Genomic DNA, 17,940 nt, shown 5'->3' on the forward strand with positions numbered 1-17,940 from the left:
GCACTGTGAGGGAGTGTCCTTCCTGACAAAACTGCCGGTCGTTATTCCAAATTGCAGAGGTACTAGATCATCACAGAGCAATTGCTTAAGCAATTTTTTTTTAAGATGAGCAAAACGTGGTTTTTTCTGATCTCATTATTGGAGGAGACTAGACCTGTTTTTCAGAAACAGTACACACAGAAAAATCAACCTGAGGCAGACACTTGGCATGAAAAAAATTTGCCTGAAAGCTAATAATTTGGCAACATTTTAATAAGAAAATGAAAACAGTATGTAGTAATGGGAATTCAGCTGCAGTGATTGCTACCAGATCCACCAAGAATAATGGACTTGCATACCAACCCAGACTTACGACAAATATTGTGATTGTAGGTAACTAAATGACCATGGAATCTGGAGCAGAGAACCAGCAGAGTGGAGATGCAGCCGTTACAGAGGCAGAAACCCAACAGATGACAGTACAGGCACAACCACAGATTGCAACGTTAGCCCAGGTATAAAATCATATGGTGTAATAGTTTTACCTATTGGGTGATTTTTTTAAGAGGGATAATGTCTGCTCATGGACCTGAGAGAAGGTTCCGTTGATACGATTCTGAAACAGGTGCAATGTATAGTTCCTTTAATATTTGTCTTCACATTTTTAAAGCAGTAGAGATTTTTAACTTCCCGTCACACTAGGCTGTGTTAGTTCTGAAGAACTGTATGTGTGTAAACTGTGTAATGTTAACAGAATAATGAATTAAAATATTTCTAGCATTCTTTACCACAACCATACCACTAGAAGGTGTTTTTTTCCCAAACATGTAATTTACTGTCTTTTTTATATTGACTGGATTGTTTTGCTGTTATGATTTCTGTTAGAAACTTGTCTATAGCAGTCAGTTTAATTCTGAAGAAAACAAACTGAAAATGTGGATAAATAATGCAGCAAATACATCTTATCAGATGTGATTAATATTATAAACATTATAATCAAGTGGAACAACCTGGCATTTGACAGCTCGTGTTATCCTGTTGTCTTCAGAATTTCACAGAATTCTTGGCTATTTAGAGAGACAGTAGTAGATCATTTATTATCCCCAAATGATTTTGGAGAGACAAGAAATGTGATCCCAGCTACATCTCTAATTTTGGAACCCGATTTCATTCTTGGATACATGGATGGTTGGCAGAAGCAATTCCATTGTGTAAATGAGTACAGAATCTGTTCATCTCCGTTCTGTAACCATTTCATTTTAGAACTGTTGGCAGTCTGCAATGAAGAAACAGCATTTTTTAGATCTCATAGTTCGGGGAATTGAGTGTCTTTTAAGTGGCACAAGTGTTAAATCACTTATCATTTTATAAACTATCAATGTCTTTTTAAAGTCATTACACCTTTTGGTAAACCATAGATAGTACACCTCCATTCATGTGATAGCAGAGGGATTGGAGCTGTTAAAATGCACAGGGTGATTTTGTTCAGCAAAGCTGTAGTGTGAATTTACAGGACACCAGCTGCCCTGCACCAGCTTGCCTCTTTGGGCAGTTTTCTCACTGTCTAACTTAGGCACAGGATGTAGGTGGTGTGAATAACACTTCAGTGTGAACTGAGTAAAGGAGTTTATTTCTCTTGCAAAACCAGTAAACTGCTTCTCACTTCAGTCCAGAGAAGCAAGAATGTTTCAAATTTGTGTGCTAACATACTAACCTCCAGGTAGCTGAACTTACGTATATGTAGTGGGTTGAACGCACTTCACTCGGGAAAAATTACTCCGGTACTTGAATGAGAATTTTTTCTGAGTAAGAAAAAGCTATATAGCTATGGTTAAAATCAATGTGAACAACAAAGAAATATGTTATGTTTTTCCTAATTTCCTCTGTTGTCATTCACTGTATTATTTGCACCTTAGCTTTTCCCCAGGCTTTATATTCCCTGTGGAGGTGATATAACAGTCTAAACATAATTCCTTGTCTTATTCACATCAGTGTTACGTTATTACGATATTTCTGATATATGAAGTGGCAGTGTTTAGCATTAGGGAGTGCCCTCAGAGGCTTGGGCAAATCTAAATAACTAATTATGTCAATTTAATTCTTTCATTATCTCTTGTAAAGTCACCCCTCTTGTAAGCTTAGTTTATTTGCTGCATTTTTAGTGAGTTCAGGGTAGTTTTCAGAGTCAAAAGGAAACTCGTTCCAGTTCCACAAGGTATGAGTCAGAGACAGCTGCGGAAGTTACACTCTGCTGTTGGCTTAATCCAACCACAAAGTGGCCTCCAGTTGATCAGCTTTGCTGTCATTGCCAAGGACTGTTTAGTCAGACATGTATTATTAAAAAAGTTCGCTTGGTAAAGGAATATAATTTGCCAGAGGAAAGTGCGCTCATGTTAATCTCAGCCCCGGTTTCTCTCAGATGCAAGTTAAGTACCGCCACGTAATACTGCAGCTGTTTTCCTGAAAAAGGAAGGTAAAGGCAAACAGAAATTTGTGGATTAGGGAGAGACAGCTGTGGAGGAGAGAGGTCTACATGTAATTCCTCTTAGTTTTGTTGTTAAGCAAGATTTCCTTGTAAAGGTGGATGTTTATGGAAATTCAGAGATCAGCTACTGCAGCTTTTTGAGAACCATGTGTTCATGGGGACAGCAGAGGATTTACTTCTGCATCCGGTACATAGCAGCTCTTTGAGATTAGGCAGGACAAGAGTGCAGCCCCTTCTCGCTTTGTAGCTACATGGATTGAATTTCTTGAAAATGCCATTGAACACTGAAGGATTGTTAAATTTTCCAAACTTACGTGTCTAGAAGAAGGCTGGCTAGTTAGTGACCCACGACCTGGCTGTGGTCTGTGAGAGCTCATGCTTCCCTGCAGTCCTTCCCCAAGGGCTACAATGGTGCAAGTTGGGCACAAACCAAGGGCCGTGTGCGCTAGTATGGCAGCCCTGGCACCCTCCTGCCTTTCAGGAGCCCCCCAGGCGCGAACATGTGTGTTGTGTCGCCGGACAGTTGCTGAGTACTGGATGTGCACCAGGGCATCTGCCCAGCCACGTAGCAACCTTGGTGCATGGCCCTTCAGCCGCCCATAATAGTTCTTGTGACCTGCCAGAGTGAGACTTCTCCACGTGACGTGAACAGCTTTGTGTGGGTATCGCTGTCCTCGGAGCCTGAGCCCCTGCGCAGGACATGCGCGGCTGTGCCCGCAGTGCTAACGTACCGTGCTGAAGTCATGAGTGTATCCCTGTTGGCATAGCCACTATGCCTACAGGTCTGTGCTGGAGAAGCAAAGTTGTGTTTAGGAACTGAGGGTGTAAAATGGGGGCAATTTTTCCTCATAGAAATAACTCTTAAGACTAGTGCTTGTGTTGACCCGTTACACTGAATCACAGTAACTGCCTACAAACCATTTGTTTCCGCTGCAAACCCATGGGTTTTCTGTCTCAACACACGGTCACTTTTCTCTATTTAAATGGACCTTGCCAGCTACTGAATATGGTTTAGTCTCTAGAAAGTCTGAAAGGTATGACTCCCTAAAATTTTAGCTTCTTACATCTGGCAAACACTTTGCATTTTCGTGAGTGAGAACAAAAATAGCTTCACTCCCATATGTTTCTGCCTTTGACTCAGCAGTGTCTGTAGGAGTACACCCAAGTCCTAGCAATATCTAACTGAAGTAAGCGAAAGATAATAATATGCTTTTATTAGGTTACCTCAAAATAGAGGCAGTTGTGTTCTTCTCATTCTTGTCAGTGTTTTTACAAGCGATGTTTTAAGCCTGCAGAAATTCTGCACTAGATTAATTTGTAAAGTAGGTCAGATGTTGGGCTTAGGCAATTCAGGGGGTTTTGTATTATGCTGAAACATTTGGGTCATCTAACCGGGGTCTAGAAGAGACATAATTCTTTACCAAAAAGTGTTCTTGGTAGTAAAACAAGAAGATTTCGTAATAACCTAATTTATGCTTACTGTCTCTTCTTTGCAGGTATCTATGCCAGCAGCTCACGCAACGTCTTCAGCGCCCACAGTGACCTTAGTTCAGCTGCCCAATGGGCAGACAGTTCAAGTGCATGGAGTAATTCAGGCTGCCCAGCCGTCAGTTATTCAGTCTCCACAGGTCCAGACAGTTCAGGTACTGACTGAGGAAATTCCTAATATGTGAATTGGGCCTTTTGCGTAGTCCTGCCAGTTCACTCATTTCTAATGTGTTTGTGTCCTGGATTGTGTTTTGCTCATACAAACTTCAAGAGCATGTTGAAGGCAAAATCTGTAGTGTTTGTTACTCTGTGACTTTTTTTTTCTGTTCTGGTTTAACCACTTTTCACTTTCAAACATTGCTGAGTTTCATTTCCCTCTAGAATTTGGTTGGTGAGTTTAACAGCTTCGTGGTTTTTCTTACAGTATTTCTCTACTTTTTTTCTGTACTGTATTTTCATACATCTTTAAGAGTTCATACTTCTTAAGTGAACAAAAGGGATTTTTTAATAATGTAATCTTTAATCATTAATGAGGCTGATATTCTGGGATGAGACCCTTTGCCACTTAGAAAATATTTGCATTGGTTTACAAAACAGATGTCTGTAGGTTAATGGTCCTTAAAATAAACCTATCAGTCCTCTCATAAAAATGGTTGGCCTGTTGAATGTTGTTTGCTTTGTAAAGCCTTAGCATTTTCTCTTCTGTAAAGCAAGACAGATAACGCAGTATGAGATAACTTGAAGACATAGGAAACAAGTAGTCTGCAGTCTTTAAAACTTGCAACTTTTTTTTAAAAAAAGCACTTCAAACCCAGTGTTGCTGAATACAGAAAGAGAAATTGCTTGGTGTACAGCAGCTATGCGGGCCAAGGACTGTACATCATTCCTTTGCTATTAGTACACAGCTCATTTTAAAACATAGACATTGTTACTGTTTGATACAGATATTTAGCTGGGTGTTATTTTAAAAAATAATACAGCATGCATAATTTAAAGCTAGGCCATTCTGATAGTAATCTTTGTTTACTCCTTGTCAGCTTCAGTGCAGAGTTTCTGGCAGGCTCTACCCTCCGCAGCCTCTGGAGTCAAAAGTTTAGAGTTTTAGTCTATCGGAGGTGAGCAGTTTTCAGATAAGTGCACAAGTTACTAGCCCAGGGGTGCAAGATAAGAGACTGACAGTGAAACCATGCTTGGAATTTACCTGTCTCAGTGCAAAGCCAGAACATGTTTGGAATGCTGCTGTATTCAAAGCCCGGTACTTCACAGTCAGCTTTGCACCTATTCAGGCCCTCTGTCTGATAACTGTGAGATTTGGGCGCCAGCAAGCTTTTTGAGCCTTTAGGAATATTTCCTACAATGCATAAAGTGCCAGTCTGTGAGCTACGTTTCTCACACAGGCATTTCTCTGTTCACTATTGTTAGCTTTTGTATATTTGTCACATGACTATAGTCTTTTGGAAGAAGAGTCTCTGTTTTTATGTATTGAAGATGTTTTTATATTTTTGGCATGCTTTGAAATCTTTGTCTTTTTTTTAGCACAGATGTTCAGAATTGCAGCACTGCATTATTTTTTAACATCTTCATGTATGACATTTTCCTGACAATTTATTCCCCCACCAAAGGACAGTCCCTCTGTAACATATCTACCCAATTATTTATATGATGTTTCTGAACTTCAGTATTTTGCTCTTTGTTTCCAAACATTTCTGCTATCTTAATTTGGGTTTTGTTACTCTCTCCCTAAATTTTACTAAAAAAATCTTTCTTTGTTTCCTTAAAATGCATGGAAACGAGGAATCATGGAAAGCAAAAAGTGTGTGGAATTACTGTTTATAGTTTCTTATTGGAGTATCTAAATTATGAAGGGCATTCTCACAGGTAGATAACTGACTGTGGTCATTCCTCACTGTGTCTGTTACTAAACAGCCTGCCCTTTCTGTTCATTGCCTAGGTAAAAGCACTGTAGGATACTTGCACTGTAGTGTTTTTCACAGGATGTCAACATTTCCTTAAAGTAAGGACCTTGGAAAGTGTCTTGTTGAGTTTGATTGCTGTTCTTATTTACAGATCTCCACTATAGCAGAAAGTGAAGATTCACAGGAATCAGTAGACAGTGTCACAGACTCACAGAAACGAAGAGAAATTCTTTCCAGACGACCCTCCTACAGGTATGGAGGTTAAAAGCAGAAGCATTTTGCTTGATGGATGCATTCTTCACGTGGGGAGACAAACAGTGTGATTGTATAGTTATTTTTAGATTTATCATTTAACTGAAATCTCTCTTCTGCAATGTCTTTCCATGGAATAGGATGTAAAGAGATAGGCAAATAGGAGGAGGAGGAAGAAACCTCAGCTGTTACACTGAGTTAAGACGGAAATGAGCTGAGAATAAGCTAATTGCCAAATCCGTGAAACATTGAAGTATCATTGTGCTAGGTGCCTTAGAAATAGCTTTAATGGATACTCCCATGAGACTTTCAATGAACATGTGGTGTTCTGTGTCTCAGAGAGAATTTCTGCTTGAGCAAAATTGGTTGTCAGGGAATGAGTTATATGTAGTGATAGGCATCTACTATCTTTAGCTGTCATGGCAAATGCTTCTGTGGAAAGACCAACTGAGGTGCTCCTTCACGTGGTGTTAGTCATATGTTACCTTATTAATTAAGCTCTTGCACAGCTTTTTCTGGCTGTACTAAATCTCACTTTTCATTCTTAAAACATGCTAAATAGCGTTAAGGAACAGCTCTGGAGTTCAGCAGGTTTTAAGTGACCTGTGGATTCCTGCTGCTTTGGAAAAGTCTTAGGCTTCTTTTTTCTTCATAGGCATAGCCTTAGAAATATAAGCTAGACTCTAGGCCTGAGCATATCTCATCCATTTTTTTTAGCACTTGCAGATTATTTTCTACCTTCTCCAGCAGCCTTCAAGGCTGTTCTGCTGAAGATAGTGAAAATCATTGCTGAACCCTAGCCGTAATAGATCTAGGAAGATATTTTTGTTTGTGAGAAGCAGTGTTGCTAACAGCAAGGCTGCCGCAGACTTCCTTGCAGTCTGCTTCTGCAGAGAGGCACTTGCTTTTACTATATATGGAAGAATGGCTGTATATTGTGACACAACGGAGCTAAGTAAACAAGCAGCAAAACTGAGAAGAGGGGACTTGTGCATGCTAACTTCTCACTGAGGTGGACCCCTTTGCACGTACTGATGCCACACCACAGCCTCTGTCTTTAAACCAGATCCTGGTGACTTGGCAAAACTTTGTAATTGTAAAACTTGTATACACAGCTCAGAATCTGGGCCGGCATAGGGGTCATGTCAGAAAGGCTGAGCCAGACTACAGCTGTGTTTAGTGAGTTCCTGGTTGGCATTACTCAAGCTGCTGTAACTGGCCTGAGACAAGAGAGGTGCAGATAGATTCCCAGAATTGAAAGCTATACCTCTTCCTCAGAAACTCTACTTCAATACTGCTACTGAAGTATGTCATGTGTTCCCCATGTCAATTCATAGCTCCTGTATTTGTAAAGCTACCACCTTACCTTCTATCTTAAATCCATCTTTATGATGACAAAGGTAGATTTTAACCACCAGATCATATCTGACGAGCCTAAAAAGTGGTGAGCTCTAGTTTCTTCTTTTCTGTTTTGAGCTTCTTGGGTTCTATTCCTCATCCCTCCTGCTCTCTCCATATTTTTTAGTCTGTTTTGTCCACTAGTTTTTCTGGTCTAACACCTAGATTGCACACTGTCTGGATGGGAACTTTTATTTGTCCAAGTGGTGCTTGGCACAGTGGAGTGCTTGTGCAATGCTGAGGTTCCTGCATGCACACAGAGTCAAAGCAGCAACAGCAAAACTCTGTCAAGTTGCTTAGCAGAGTAACTGCTCCCCCCAAACAGCTCAATACAGATGTTCTGGCTTCCAAAGCCTCAGGAGCCTTATTTAAGAAATGAGTGTTTAAGAAATGGAGCTTGGGGTCTACAGCTGTGCTTGCTTTATCACACTTTGAGTTCTAGTGACAGTCCACAGGAAAACATATGAGGAGAATTACAAAAAACGTTGCCCTTTACCTAAGTAGCATTTTGCAGTGACATAATAGAATATGCCAGCAGTGAAAAGGGCTTGATAGTCCTCTGAGGAAGGACAGACACAAAAATAGTGTTTGGTCTGAATTATGCAAATTGCAGTAACTGCTATGGTCAGTCTTACAGTCATGTTCAGTGGGACCTGTAGCAGTGATATTTTAACCCATGGAATTAATTAAACAAACTGTTCTTTCCTTTATCCATGCTAATCTCACAGCTTTCTCAGGCAGGGCACCTGTGAACATAACTGTGACTTCACTGAAAGCACTTCAGTATTGTCTCCCAGGCAGGCGTTAGATTATAAAGTGGTTGCTCTTTAAAAGACTTTCTGCTGACTTCCTTTATACTCAGGTCTCTAGCTGTGGCCTTTACAGTCTCTGAAACAGAGCAGTTCCCCTGATCTAAGTGAGGAGATAGGTTTTTACGTACTTTCACTTTCTTAAAATCTTTATGTGGCTAAAAGCAGGGAACAAGTAAAAATGAATGAGAGAGAAATATGTTTTTAAGAAAAAGGGAAGGTTGTGATAGCTGTATCTTGGGTTGAAAAGAACCAGTTGAGAAGCACCTGTATCTTGTGTTGATAAGCACATCTGTTCTGTGCTGGTTCTCTTGCCCATCTGTGCATGGCACTTTGAACAATACTCTGCAATAAGAGTTTGAAGATAGTGTGGGTTTTTCATTATGTACCCATATTTTCCTTGCTGGCTTACTGCAATTCTCAGTTTTCTCCAGCATTATGTATCAAATAGACTTTTTTTCCCCCCAATTTTTTATTGAAATCTCTACAACACACTGTCTTTGCCAGAAAAATTTTGAATGACTTGTCCTCAGACGCCCCAGGAGTGCCAAGGATCGAAGAAGAAAAGTCTGAAGAGGAAACAGCAGCACCTGCCATCGCCACTGTTACGGTGCCAACTCCCATTTACCAAACCAGCAGTGGGCAGTACAGTATGTAGTCTGAATTTCTCAGTGGTGCTAGTAAGTGGGGATGAGAAGATGAAGAACTACTATTTCTATAACTGTTTGGACTAGCATAAAGCAGGAGGTGAAAATAAGATTACTTTAATTTGACTCTTTGATAACTATGCCTTTTAAACACATTCTTATTGTAAGTATTTGAAATGTTCAAGTAACATTCTGGGACTGCTTGCCAGTTAGGGCAGCTAATGCATCCTGAGGCAAAATATGAATTAGCCATAATGTTTTTATAAACTTTTTAACTTCAGGAACAAGATGAGGTAGTTCAGAAGTTTCTGGGTTTTTCTGGCAGATTATTAGTCCTGGTTCACAAAATTGTAACCTCATTAATAGAAAAAACATTACAGTCTGCATTTACATTTTTAGAAAGTCCTGAAAAAATAAGAACTTCAGCATCCTTATTTAAAATATGTAATAAATACACATTTCTGTGTTTCCTTTATTCATTAGATTTTATAGATACAGTGCTTTGACTTAAAGGATTGAGGGTACAGCAGTAAAACTAGAATTCACATACTGTCTCACACAAACACACACAGTATTAAATATACAAAAGGAAGAACTACCTACTTGTTTACATCTTCCTCTTAAAGTCTTGAAAATTTTGTATCCGTTTACTCCTTAGCCACCTTGCCTAATACCCTACTTAATTTTATTGAAACTAATGTGGCTAACTCTGCTTTCCTAACATAACTGTAAAATAACTGCTTGTGCAGATACTTGAGATTTTGGTCTGTCTGTATATAGGAACACAGTGAAATTCTGTGCAATCACAAATGAGGGGTGATGTCTCAGTACACCTGCATGGCAGGATTGAGAGAAAGAAAGGAAAAAACCCCAACAAAGTAAGACTGCTTGAAGGAAGAAAAACAAATATGTGAAACTGGACGTTTATGAATGAAAACACTGCTAGGAAGGTGCTGAGGAAGTTACAGAGAAAGGGGGATACAATCAGAAGAAAAAAAATGCCAAAGCAAGAAGAAAGTGAAACACAAAATGGATAGCAATAGCAGCAGAGGAGACTGAAGGGCATAAAGCATGGAAGAGGAGAGGAATTTCAGATGAGAAGAAAAAAGAAAGGTCTGAGGAAAAGACCTAAACCAACCAAGAAGAAAGTCTTAACTAACAAATTAAAAAGTATTCCCTGGGGGAGGATTGTAGCTTCTCTGTGTGATGCTGTTTTATCAGATAAACTAATTTGTGTTTTAGACTGTGTTTTTTTGCCCCCCTTAAAAAATACGTGTCTCACAAAAAACTTACTTTCAAAGCGTGATTTCTTTAATGTACATTAAAGCCACATGTCTGATTTCAGGGTGTATAAGGGTTCAAGGGATTTAACTCGAACCAATATTCTTTTATATCTAGGTTTAATACTGTAAGTTAATGAGTAAATTAGTGTCTTAAATGCTGTGTCCATTTTTTTTGTCTTCAGTTGCTATTACCCAAGGAGGAGCAATACAATTGTCTAACAATGGCACAGATGGAGTACAAGGTCTCCAGACATTGACTATGACCAATGCAGCTGCAACCCAACCTGGCACCACCATTTTACAATATGCACAGACCACAGATGGACAACAGATACTTGTACCCAGCAACCAAGTTGTTGTACAAGGTGAGAAACTTCACAGCCAGTCATTCTGTATAACATTTTCTCCATGCAGATATAAATTGCCAACCTAACTCCTACAAGTGTGTCAGGAAACAGAATTAACGGCTTTGTCACAGGTAAGTCTCCAAAATGATTAAAGGAAATTCTGGACAAAGCTCTTTGTCACATTTTCTTGGAGCCTTTTGCTTCAGATTGATTAAATTGTGGATATTTTGGGTTTACTGCTTAAAACAATATTTATTTTTTACCCCATTTTCCATGGGGTATTTCCTGCATTTTGTCCACGATTTCCTTTTATATGTTCTGCAAAAACTCATACCACTTTAGAGTTCTGAGTTCTCCCAGATAGTTATCTGCAACGATAGTAATTTAAAGCAAAGCATTAAAGTTAGGAAAGAAAGTTGTTTGATACTTTTCTTCTCTAAGGACACTTTAATTTACTAGTAATTTTTTCTTCTTTTCAATTACAAGTCATACTTTCTTCCTATTGTGTTTTTTGTAACTAGTCACCAAGTACTTAATCATTTAGGAAAGTGCTTTAAGAGATCATTAGGTCTAGCCCTCCACTTGGAGCAAGCCAGGCTACTTCAACTTAGAATAAGTTGGGTTTTTTTATTGTATTAAAAGATATGTTTTGGTTTATTAAAAATTGAGGAGTATAAAAAAATCTGTTTACTAAAAATAACAGAAAAGTGTACCCCTGCTTTTATGATTGTGAAGCAGGTGATTTGGAAGTTATCCAGCAAAGAGGTCTCCAGGCATCAGTGAAAAGACATAGCCAAGAAAAATACTGTTGTTTCATTGATCTTACAGTTTTTATGTTCTTAAGGACATGTGATGGGTCCATATACCATGAGTGGTATATTTTTTTACTAGCTCAGGCAAATAGAACACACTCCTAGATTACAATAAATAAACAAAAGAAACCCAAGACCTTGTTCGTTCTAGAGAAGTAGTGAAGTTGAGTGCCTAGCTTGCACTGTCTCTGTCTTGTTGGAGTAAATGCTCCGTTTCTACACCCTTTTTTCTGTGCCAAATACTTAACACATACAGTTTCTCCTTTTGCAGATAGACATTTGGAACATAGCTAGAAATACTGTTTTCCATCCTTCCATCTTCTTAAAACTGCCCAAAAACCAGAGAAGTAAAAAGAAATATACTAAGGGAGAAAGAAGCACAGCAATACAGCAAGATCAAGTTATTAAGCACAAGTGAAGACTTCTTCTTCAGCAGGAATGCCCAAAACCTTGCATAAGTTAATGAACTAAGACTGAGATAGCAATGATGACCCAGATGATGGTTATCCGTCCTGTACTGTGGCCCAGAGCACATGGTTAGATAAATGGCTAGGTGCTCTGCACCACGTTTTAACAACGTTACCACCAAACTGACGTGATACTCCTTTGTGTCTTTCAGCTGCCTCAGGAGATGTGCAGACGTACCAGATTCGCACTGCCCCTACCAGCACCATTGCACCAGGCGTAGTCATGGCATCCTCTCCAGCACTGCCAACCCAGCCTGCAGAAGAAGCTGCACGGAAGAGGGAAGTGCGTCTAATGAAGAACAGGCATGTACATTTAGATCACTTTTTTCCCAGTCAGCTCTGCGTAGAAGTAGGTGTTAAGTACGAAGAATCGTGATCTTTCTTAGTCATTTTATGAAACGCTTTCTGAAGAATTTGCCTTTATTTAAAGATGCAAAGCAAAGAAGCACATCTGCTGATGCCATGTATTGTGACTATTAAACCTTAAGCAAAGGTGTCAGACTCGTTCTGTGAGGTGTGTGAATTTGTTTCCATAAGGAGAAAAGTCATTGGTGAGAGACTTGTATGACTGCAGATATGCTCTTACAACACTGAGGTGAATTGATTTTTTTCAGTTAATACATTCCTGTAGTTTCCTTTCCTAGAATCTTTACCTTAGCCTTCTGCATGCATTCTCCTTGCTGCTGGCCCACCTGCAGTCTTCATGGGTGCTTTCTTGATTGTCTCACTTGCTCTTTTTAGCTGCTTGCCCTTTGGGTTTTTTCATCCAGAGACAGAAAGACTCAAGGAAAGGCTAAAAACGAGCAGCTACTCCTTTTGACATCTTGTGGAGCCAGCAGTGGCAGCAGAGGGGCTGAAAGAGAGAGAGAAGAGACTTGATGCTGTAGGATTTAATGTGTGAGCAGGAACAGCCAAGCCTACTGAGGTGGAGCTTGGTGGAGGCAGTGAAGGAAGGGAGCAGCAGTGAGAAGTTGGGCATGATGCTCCTTAAGCCTACTGCTGTGGGAGAGGGAAGAGATGGTCCTGAGCTGACCCCAAGCTTGAACTCCATCCGCAGGGCAGAGATTTAAGCCTCTACATTACAGTGTGACACTGGGAAAACAGTGCTTCGCTCCCCTCTGAGGAGGGGAAGCCCCGTGAAAGCACTGTTTACTTCATCTGTCAGTCTGAAAAAACTGATATGTTGTACAGATACATTTATCTTCTGTAGCTTGCTGAGCTGTGAACACAATAGAAAGTTACATGAGCAGACCCAGTGCTAAGGAAGTAAATAACGCTGAACAGCAGAGTTCACTGTTTTAAAAGGTTTTTGTATAGAATGTCACCCATTTTCCCTTTTTATATATTTTTCTGATATAGGTGAACAGTAGATATCACTCCGTATTTGAGAAAAAATTAATTAGCATTCTGAATCCCCTTATTTAGTCAGCAGTCTTAGCCCAGTAAAAGAAAGCTTTTGTGTTTGGGAAAGACAAGAAAAACAATGGGGAATTACCCCCACTTGAGTTAAATTGACAACTTTTGCCACAGTATCGTGTTGCATGTGGTGCTTTTAGACTGCCTGCTTAATAGAGATGTGCAAATCTAGGCTCCATAGCAAAGCAGGGGAAAGGCATAGAGAGAGGCAGATGGTGAGGTGATACTTATTGAAGGATTATAGCGTAAATATTCATAGATATTATTGTGCAAATTTTCTGTGTAAATTTTGCATTTTAAAAGCTCTCATAATTCAGTATAACTGTAGCTGTTCCTAATGAATAATTAATGCGCACAAACTTGAGATGGCTTAATATACAGCCCAAGCTGGCACAAAAATCATGAAAAGAAAGAAAAAGTTGTCATCCACGAAGACAGGTTAGTAGTTTGCACTGGGAGGAACTTCCTGACCCAGTCGTACTTAATCTTTTGGTGACACAATTAAGAGACCAAAATTACCTAAAATCTAAATGTTGTACATGGCCCACTAAAGTGCTGCAAGCATGTGACATTTTATTTGTAAGAGTGACAAATGCATATCTGAGTCCTTTCAGGGCTTACAAACTAGGTTTTCTTCATCCTTTCTTGTTTGTGGAGCTGAATTTCAAAAATTACTTTTAGAGTCTTCTTACCAGGTAGATCCTGGAACAGACATTCTTTTTTACCTAGTACTACAACTGCTATTTGTCTAATAATCAGAAGAGCTGGGTTCAGTTTTGTCCTCTCATTTCCCAGAACATTGATGTGTCACCAATTACGCAGTATTTGCAGTGAAGGGACACTCAGATTCTCCTTTTGAAACTGCTCTGCTTTGCACCTGAAGGTTCAGGGCAAACAAGGATGTACATTTACGCATATCTACAGGGTGCTGCTTTGACAAGCTGCATTGCAGGAGGATAGCCCTCTGCCTGGACTCCCATCCACCTGCAGCATTTAGCCTTGTGCTTACTCTGCACATTGATACCATTACTGTTGCTGTGCAGGATAGCTTCTGCCTTGGTGTTACTGCCTTCAGGATGCTCAGCAGCATATTAATACCTTTGAGGTATTTTTCATTGGTGTTCTTAGTATGTTACCAAGTTACCTACAGGCAGCTAAGTCATTACAAGCAAGCCTTAAAAGTTTGATTGTCTCGAGATCTGCTTCAGCACATTAACACTGCCATGTTCTTGGCACAGCAGAGAAGGACTAAAGAATGATATGGTTGTTAGTGACTGTTTATTTTGTGATTTTTTTTTTTATTTGCATCATTTATATAATCATTGCAGTGATGCAGACATTATTAATAAAATGAATGTATTGCTTGAGAGCAAATATATGAATGGTCTGAATACAGCTTTTTTTGCACCAGTTGAACATCCTTGACCATTAGTATTTGGTTGCGCTGCAGCAAAGGGAAGAATGAAGACTATAAAGAGGTTAATAGATGAACATTGATCTTACCCATGCTTTTATTGTTCACCTATTTATTATAATAAAATCAATGGAATTAGTGCAGCAGCATTCAACTCGGCCTAAAGGCTCTACTGGAAATACTGCAAGCAGAATTTTGTCATTGAGTATGATCTTTTTCTCACAGAAGCAGAATTTTATTGGTGCTCACTTACTGGGATCTGCATGTTGAAGTGATCTGTGGATCTTGAGGGTGTGATTTGTGAGGAGCAATTGTTACAGACTCAGCTTTTTTTCCTAACTTGGATTTCTTAACAATGCCTCCGTACTCGAAAAATTTGCAGTACTAGGTAAAGGTTTGACCTGAACAGTTAAGTAATCCATGTCTGCAAGTAATTGTTCTGGATTTGAATGGCCTTTTTTGCTTTGCAGAGAAGCCGCACGTGAATGTCGCAGGAAGAAAAAGGAGTATGTGAAATGTCTAGAAAATCGAGTGGCTGTGCTTGAAAACCAAAACAAGACACTGATTGAGGAGTTGAAAGCACTTAAGGACCTTTATTGCCACAAATCAGATTAATTTTGGATTCCCATTTTCACTTGTCCAGGTGGGATAGAGACTGGTTCTGGCTATACCCAGAAAGACAAAGCAAACTTTTTATTTTCTAAACATTTCTTTTTTTCTATGCGCAAAACTGCCTGAAGCAACTACAGAATATACTTCATCTGTGCTTTGCATCAAACTGTGAATGTTCAAGTACTTGCCTCCACTTCTCCCCCTACAAGATTATTTTCATCAGTCTCGGCGTGAAGAAGAAGAACAGGCTTCTTTTTTATCTCCCCATCCTCTTCAAGGAGGAACAGTGGTCACTTGGGAAGTTACTGTGGGGAGGGTCCTTTTGTAATGATTTCAAGAACTTGTGCTGAGCTCTTTCCATTGCCTTAGAGACAGAACCACCCCAGCCTCTTGGTCCAGAGAACGGTGGGCCACATACATGGAGCATGCATGGTGCAATGAAGAAGCAATGGTTGCCAAATTGGTTTCACATTATGAACTATAAAAATACATGGCTAAGCGGCATGCCAAATGAAAGGCACTTAACAGTCACGTTCTTGTTATGGAGATTACATACCTTTTTCAAACTAGCCCAGGAGGGTTTTCGATTTGTAATCTGTATTAAGCCCTCCTGGACTAGTAAAAACTTCTCCATACCTCAGAAAGAAATGCATTGAAATGAGCTTCGCTGATCGGTTGTTGCTTCTCGAAGCTTATGTGTGCAAGTGTGTTCAGCATACTGAATGCACAAAAAGCAAACAGCAACTTCATATGATATTGGTTGGGAAATTATATTTGGATGGGAAAGGAATTTAGGATAAAAAAGGTACAATAGTGACGTTTTCAAAACAGTTGCATAGTAAGCAAGGGTAACACATGAAAGCACTGCCTATTTGTATGCAGAACAACTAAGCAGTTGAAGCATGTCCAACTCTGCATACATACTCCCTGATGACAGTATAGTCTGTGTCCCAAGTTCTCTCAGCAATGAGGTTATTTCTGTTTCCTTACCACTATCTTACGTAATGGAAATTATTGTACTCAATGGAAACATCCGCCTGGTTTGCTAGATTCTTTCTCAAACTTTGAGGCTGCCTTCAACACACAAATTAAATTGCAGTATGACAACTACCAGGACAACTTCAAATATTGACGAGAACTTCAAACACAAATATTCCAACGTCTGCTTCACAAGGGACAACATTAATTATTTGAACATGACCAGGCTAGCTAAATTCTTATTTGGTGGATTTTTTCATGTAAAGGGTCAGATTTACCAAGTAATTAATTCCTGTAAGTAACATTACTCATGTACCTCAGATGTTTGCAAGATCAGATTTTTTGTGTGCACTGAGGAAATGTGATCTTTCCCAGATTTACATTGTTAAAAAGGTAGTTCATGTTTAAAAACAACTCTGTACTAAGTATTAGGACTTCAAAAGAATCATGCTCAAAAAGAACCAAAAAAAAAGTCAAGAAGTCATCAAAAAGAATGTGTTAAAAAGAATCATGTGTAGTTTGTTTACTGGCCCTCTGAAGCTGGTCTCTTGATGTATCAACTTGGGTCATTTGATGCAGTAAGTTCACTTTGGGCTTCTGGTCAAACTTTTATGTATAGAGACATATGAATAAGACTGATCTGTACTAATGCCTTGCCTAGCAAAGTATTAGCAAATATTTTTTTCCCATTCACTGTATCTGATTTTAAGATAAATTTCAAACACGAGCTTCTGAAAGGTTATACCATCAGTGTGACATTGTAAGAAGAACATTTGGAAGACTTGGGTAGTTGAGTCTCAAACAACTAAACAGTATTAAAAGTTGTAGTTTTCTCATTTGAGAGGGCATTCAGTTTCCAAGAGACTTTAAAGGGAGCAGGGTTAAACTTACAGTGTTCTTGTTAAACCTAGAGTTATCAATAATTTCAAATTACATTTCTATTTCAAGAAGAGAACATAAGTATCAGAATTATGAAAAAATTCGTTTTCACAAGTTTTGAGGGGGTTTATAAATGGTCTCTTTTTATCTGCCATAGAGAATTGATTTTCATGTGTTTATTTAATGGAAGATGAATTTATTAGTTTAGCAATGCAAATTTAAAGACCCTAAATTCTCAGCAATGCTTTTACAAAAATTGTCTGATTCTTAAAAGTTGAGAATACAAATACATACAACGGTTACGTTTTTCAGAACTAGTACTGAAGTAGAATTGTTGATAGTGCAGCAGTCATTCTTGTAAAACATGAACCTAATTTATACAGTTATATGGAATGGTTCCTCCAGCTTTGACAAACACAGAAAAGGTTGTACATGCCTACATTAAGGCTGTTTCTTTTGTAGAGCCATCTGTTTCCAAAAACTTGAGTTTTTGCAGTGAACCTAAATGAGGCTAGCTGTGATCCAAGAGCGGTTCCTAGTGGGTAATGAGCACTGTCCCGCACTTGCCGATAGTCGCTCGGCACAAAGCCTGGGAAGCTGAGTGGACCAGGAAGCCTAAACCGGTACCTGGACGGGGTTCTTCTGATACAGGGTTGGTGCAAACTTGTGCAGCAGTGAGAGGAGAACTGTGTTACTGGTTTGTCTCTGCATGGTCTGCGAGTAGTCTGTAGTGTTATTAGTCTAGATCTCATTAGCAA

The 17,940-nt window shown here is 39.3% G+C and overlaps 1 protein-coding gene across 2 annotated transcripts; it reads left to right on the top strand.

Moving 5' to 3' along the window:
* Positions 1-380: 380 nt before the first annotated feature.
* CREB1 (cAMP responsive element binding protein 1) lies at positions 381-15,580 on the top strand (the record flags this gene model as incomplete). Of its 2 annotated transcripts, none has more annotated exons than XM_082001203.1 (7): positions 381-494; positions 3,961-4,107; positions 5,996-6,120; positions 8,835-8,977; positions 10,440-10,622; positions 12,036-12,186; positions 15,184-15,580. In XM_082001203.1, the coding sequence occupies 7 exons, from the start codon at positions 381-383 to the stop codon at positions 15,326-15,328; spliced, it is 1,008 nt and encodes a 335-aa protein (XP_081857329.1). In that variant the 3' UTR covers positions 15,329-15,580. The 2 variants fall into 2 exon arrangements, with proteins under 2 accessions (XP_081857329.1, XP_081857330.1); XM_082001204.1 differs by having other exon boundaries at positions 6,020-6,120.
* Between the last annotated feature and the right edge of the window lie 2,360 nt (positions 15,581-17,940).

This window comes from Phaethon aethereus, assembly GCF_964289735.1.
Source record: "Phaethon aethereus genome assembly, chromosome: 6".
Classification (NCBI taxonomy): Eukaryota; Metazoa; Chordata; class Aves; order Phaethontiformes; family Phaethontidae; genus Phaethon; species Phaethon aethereus.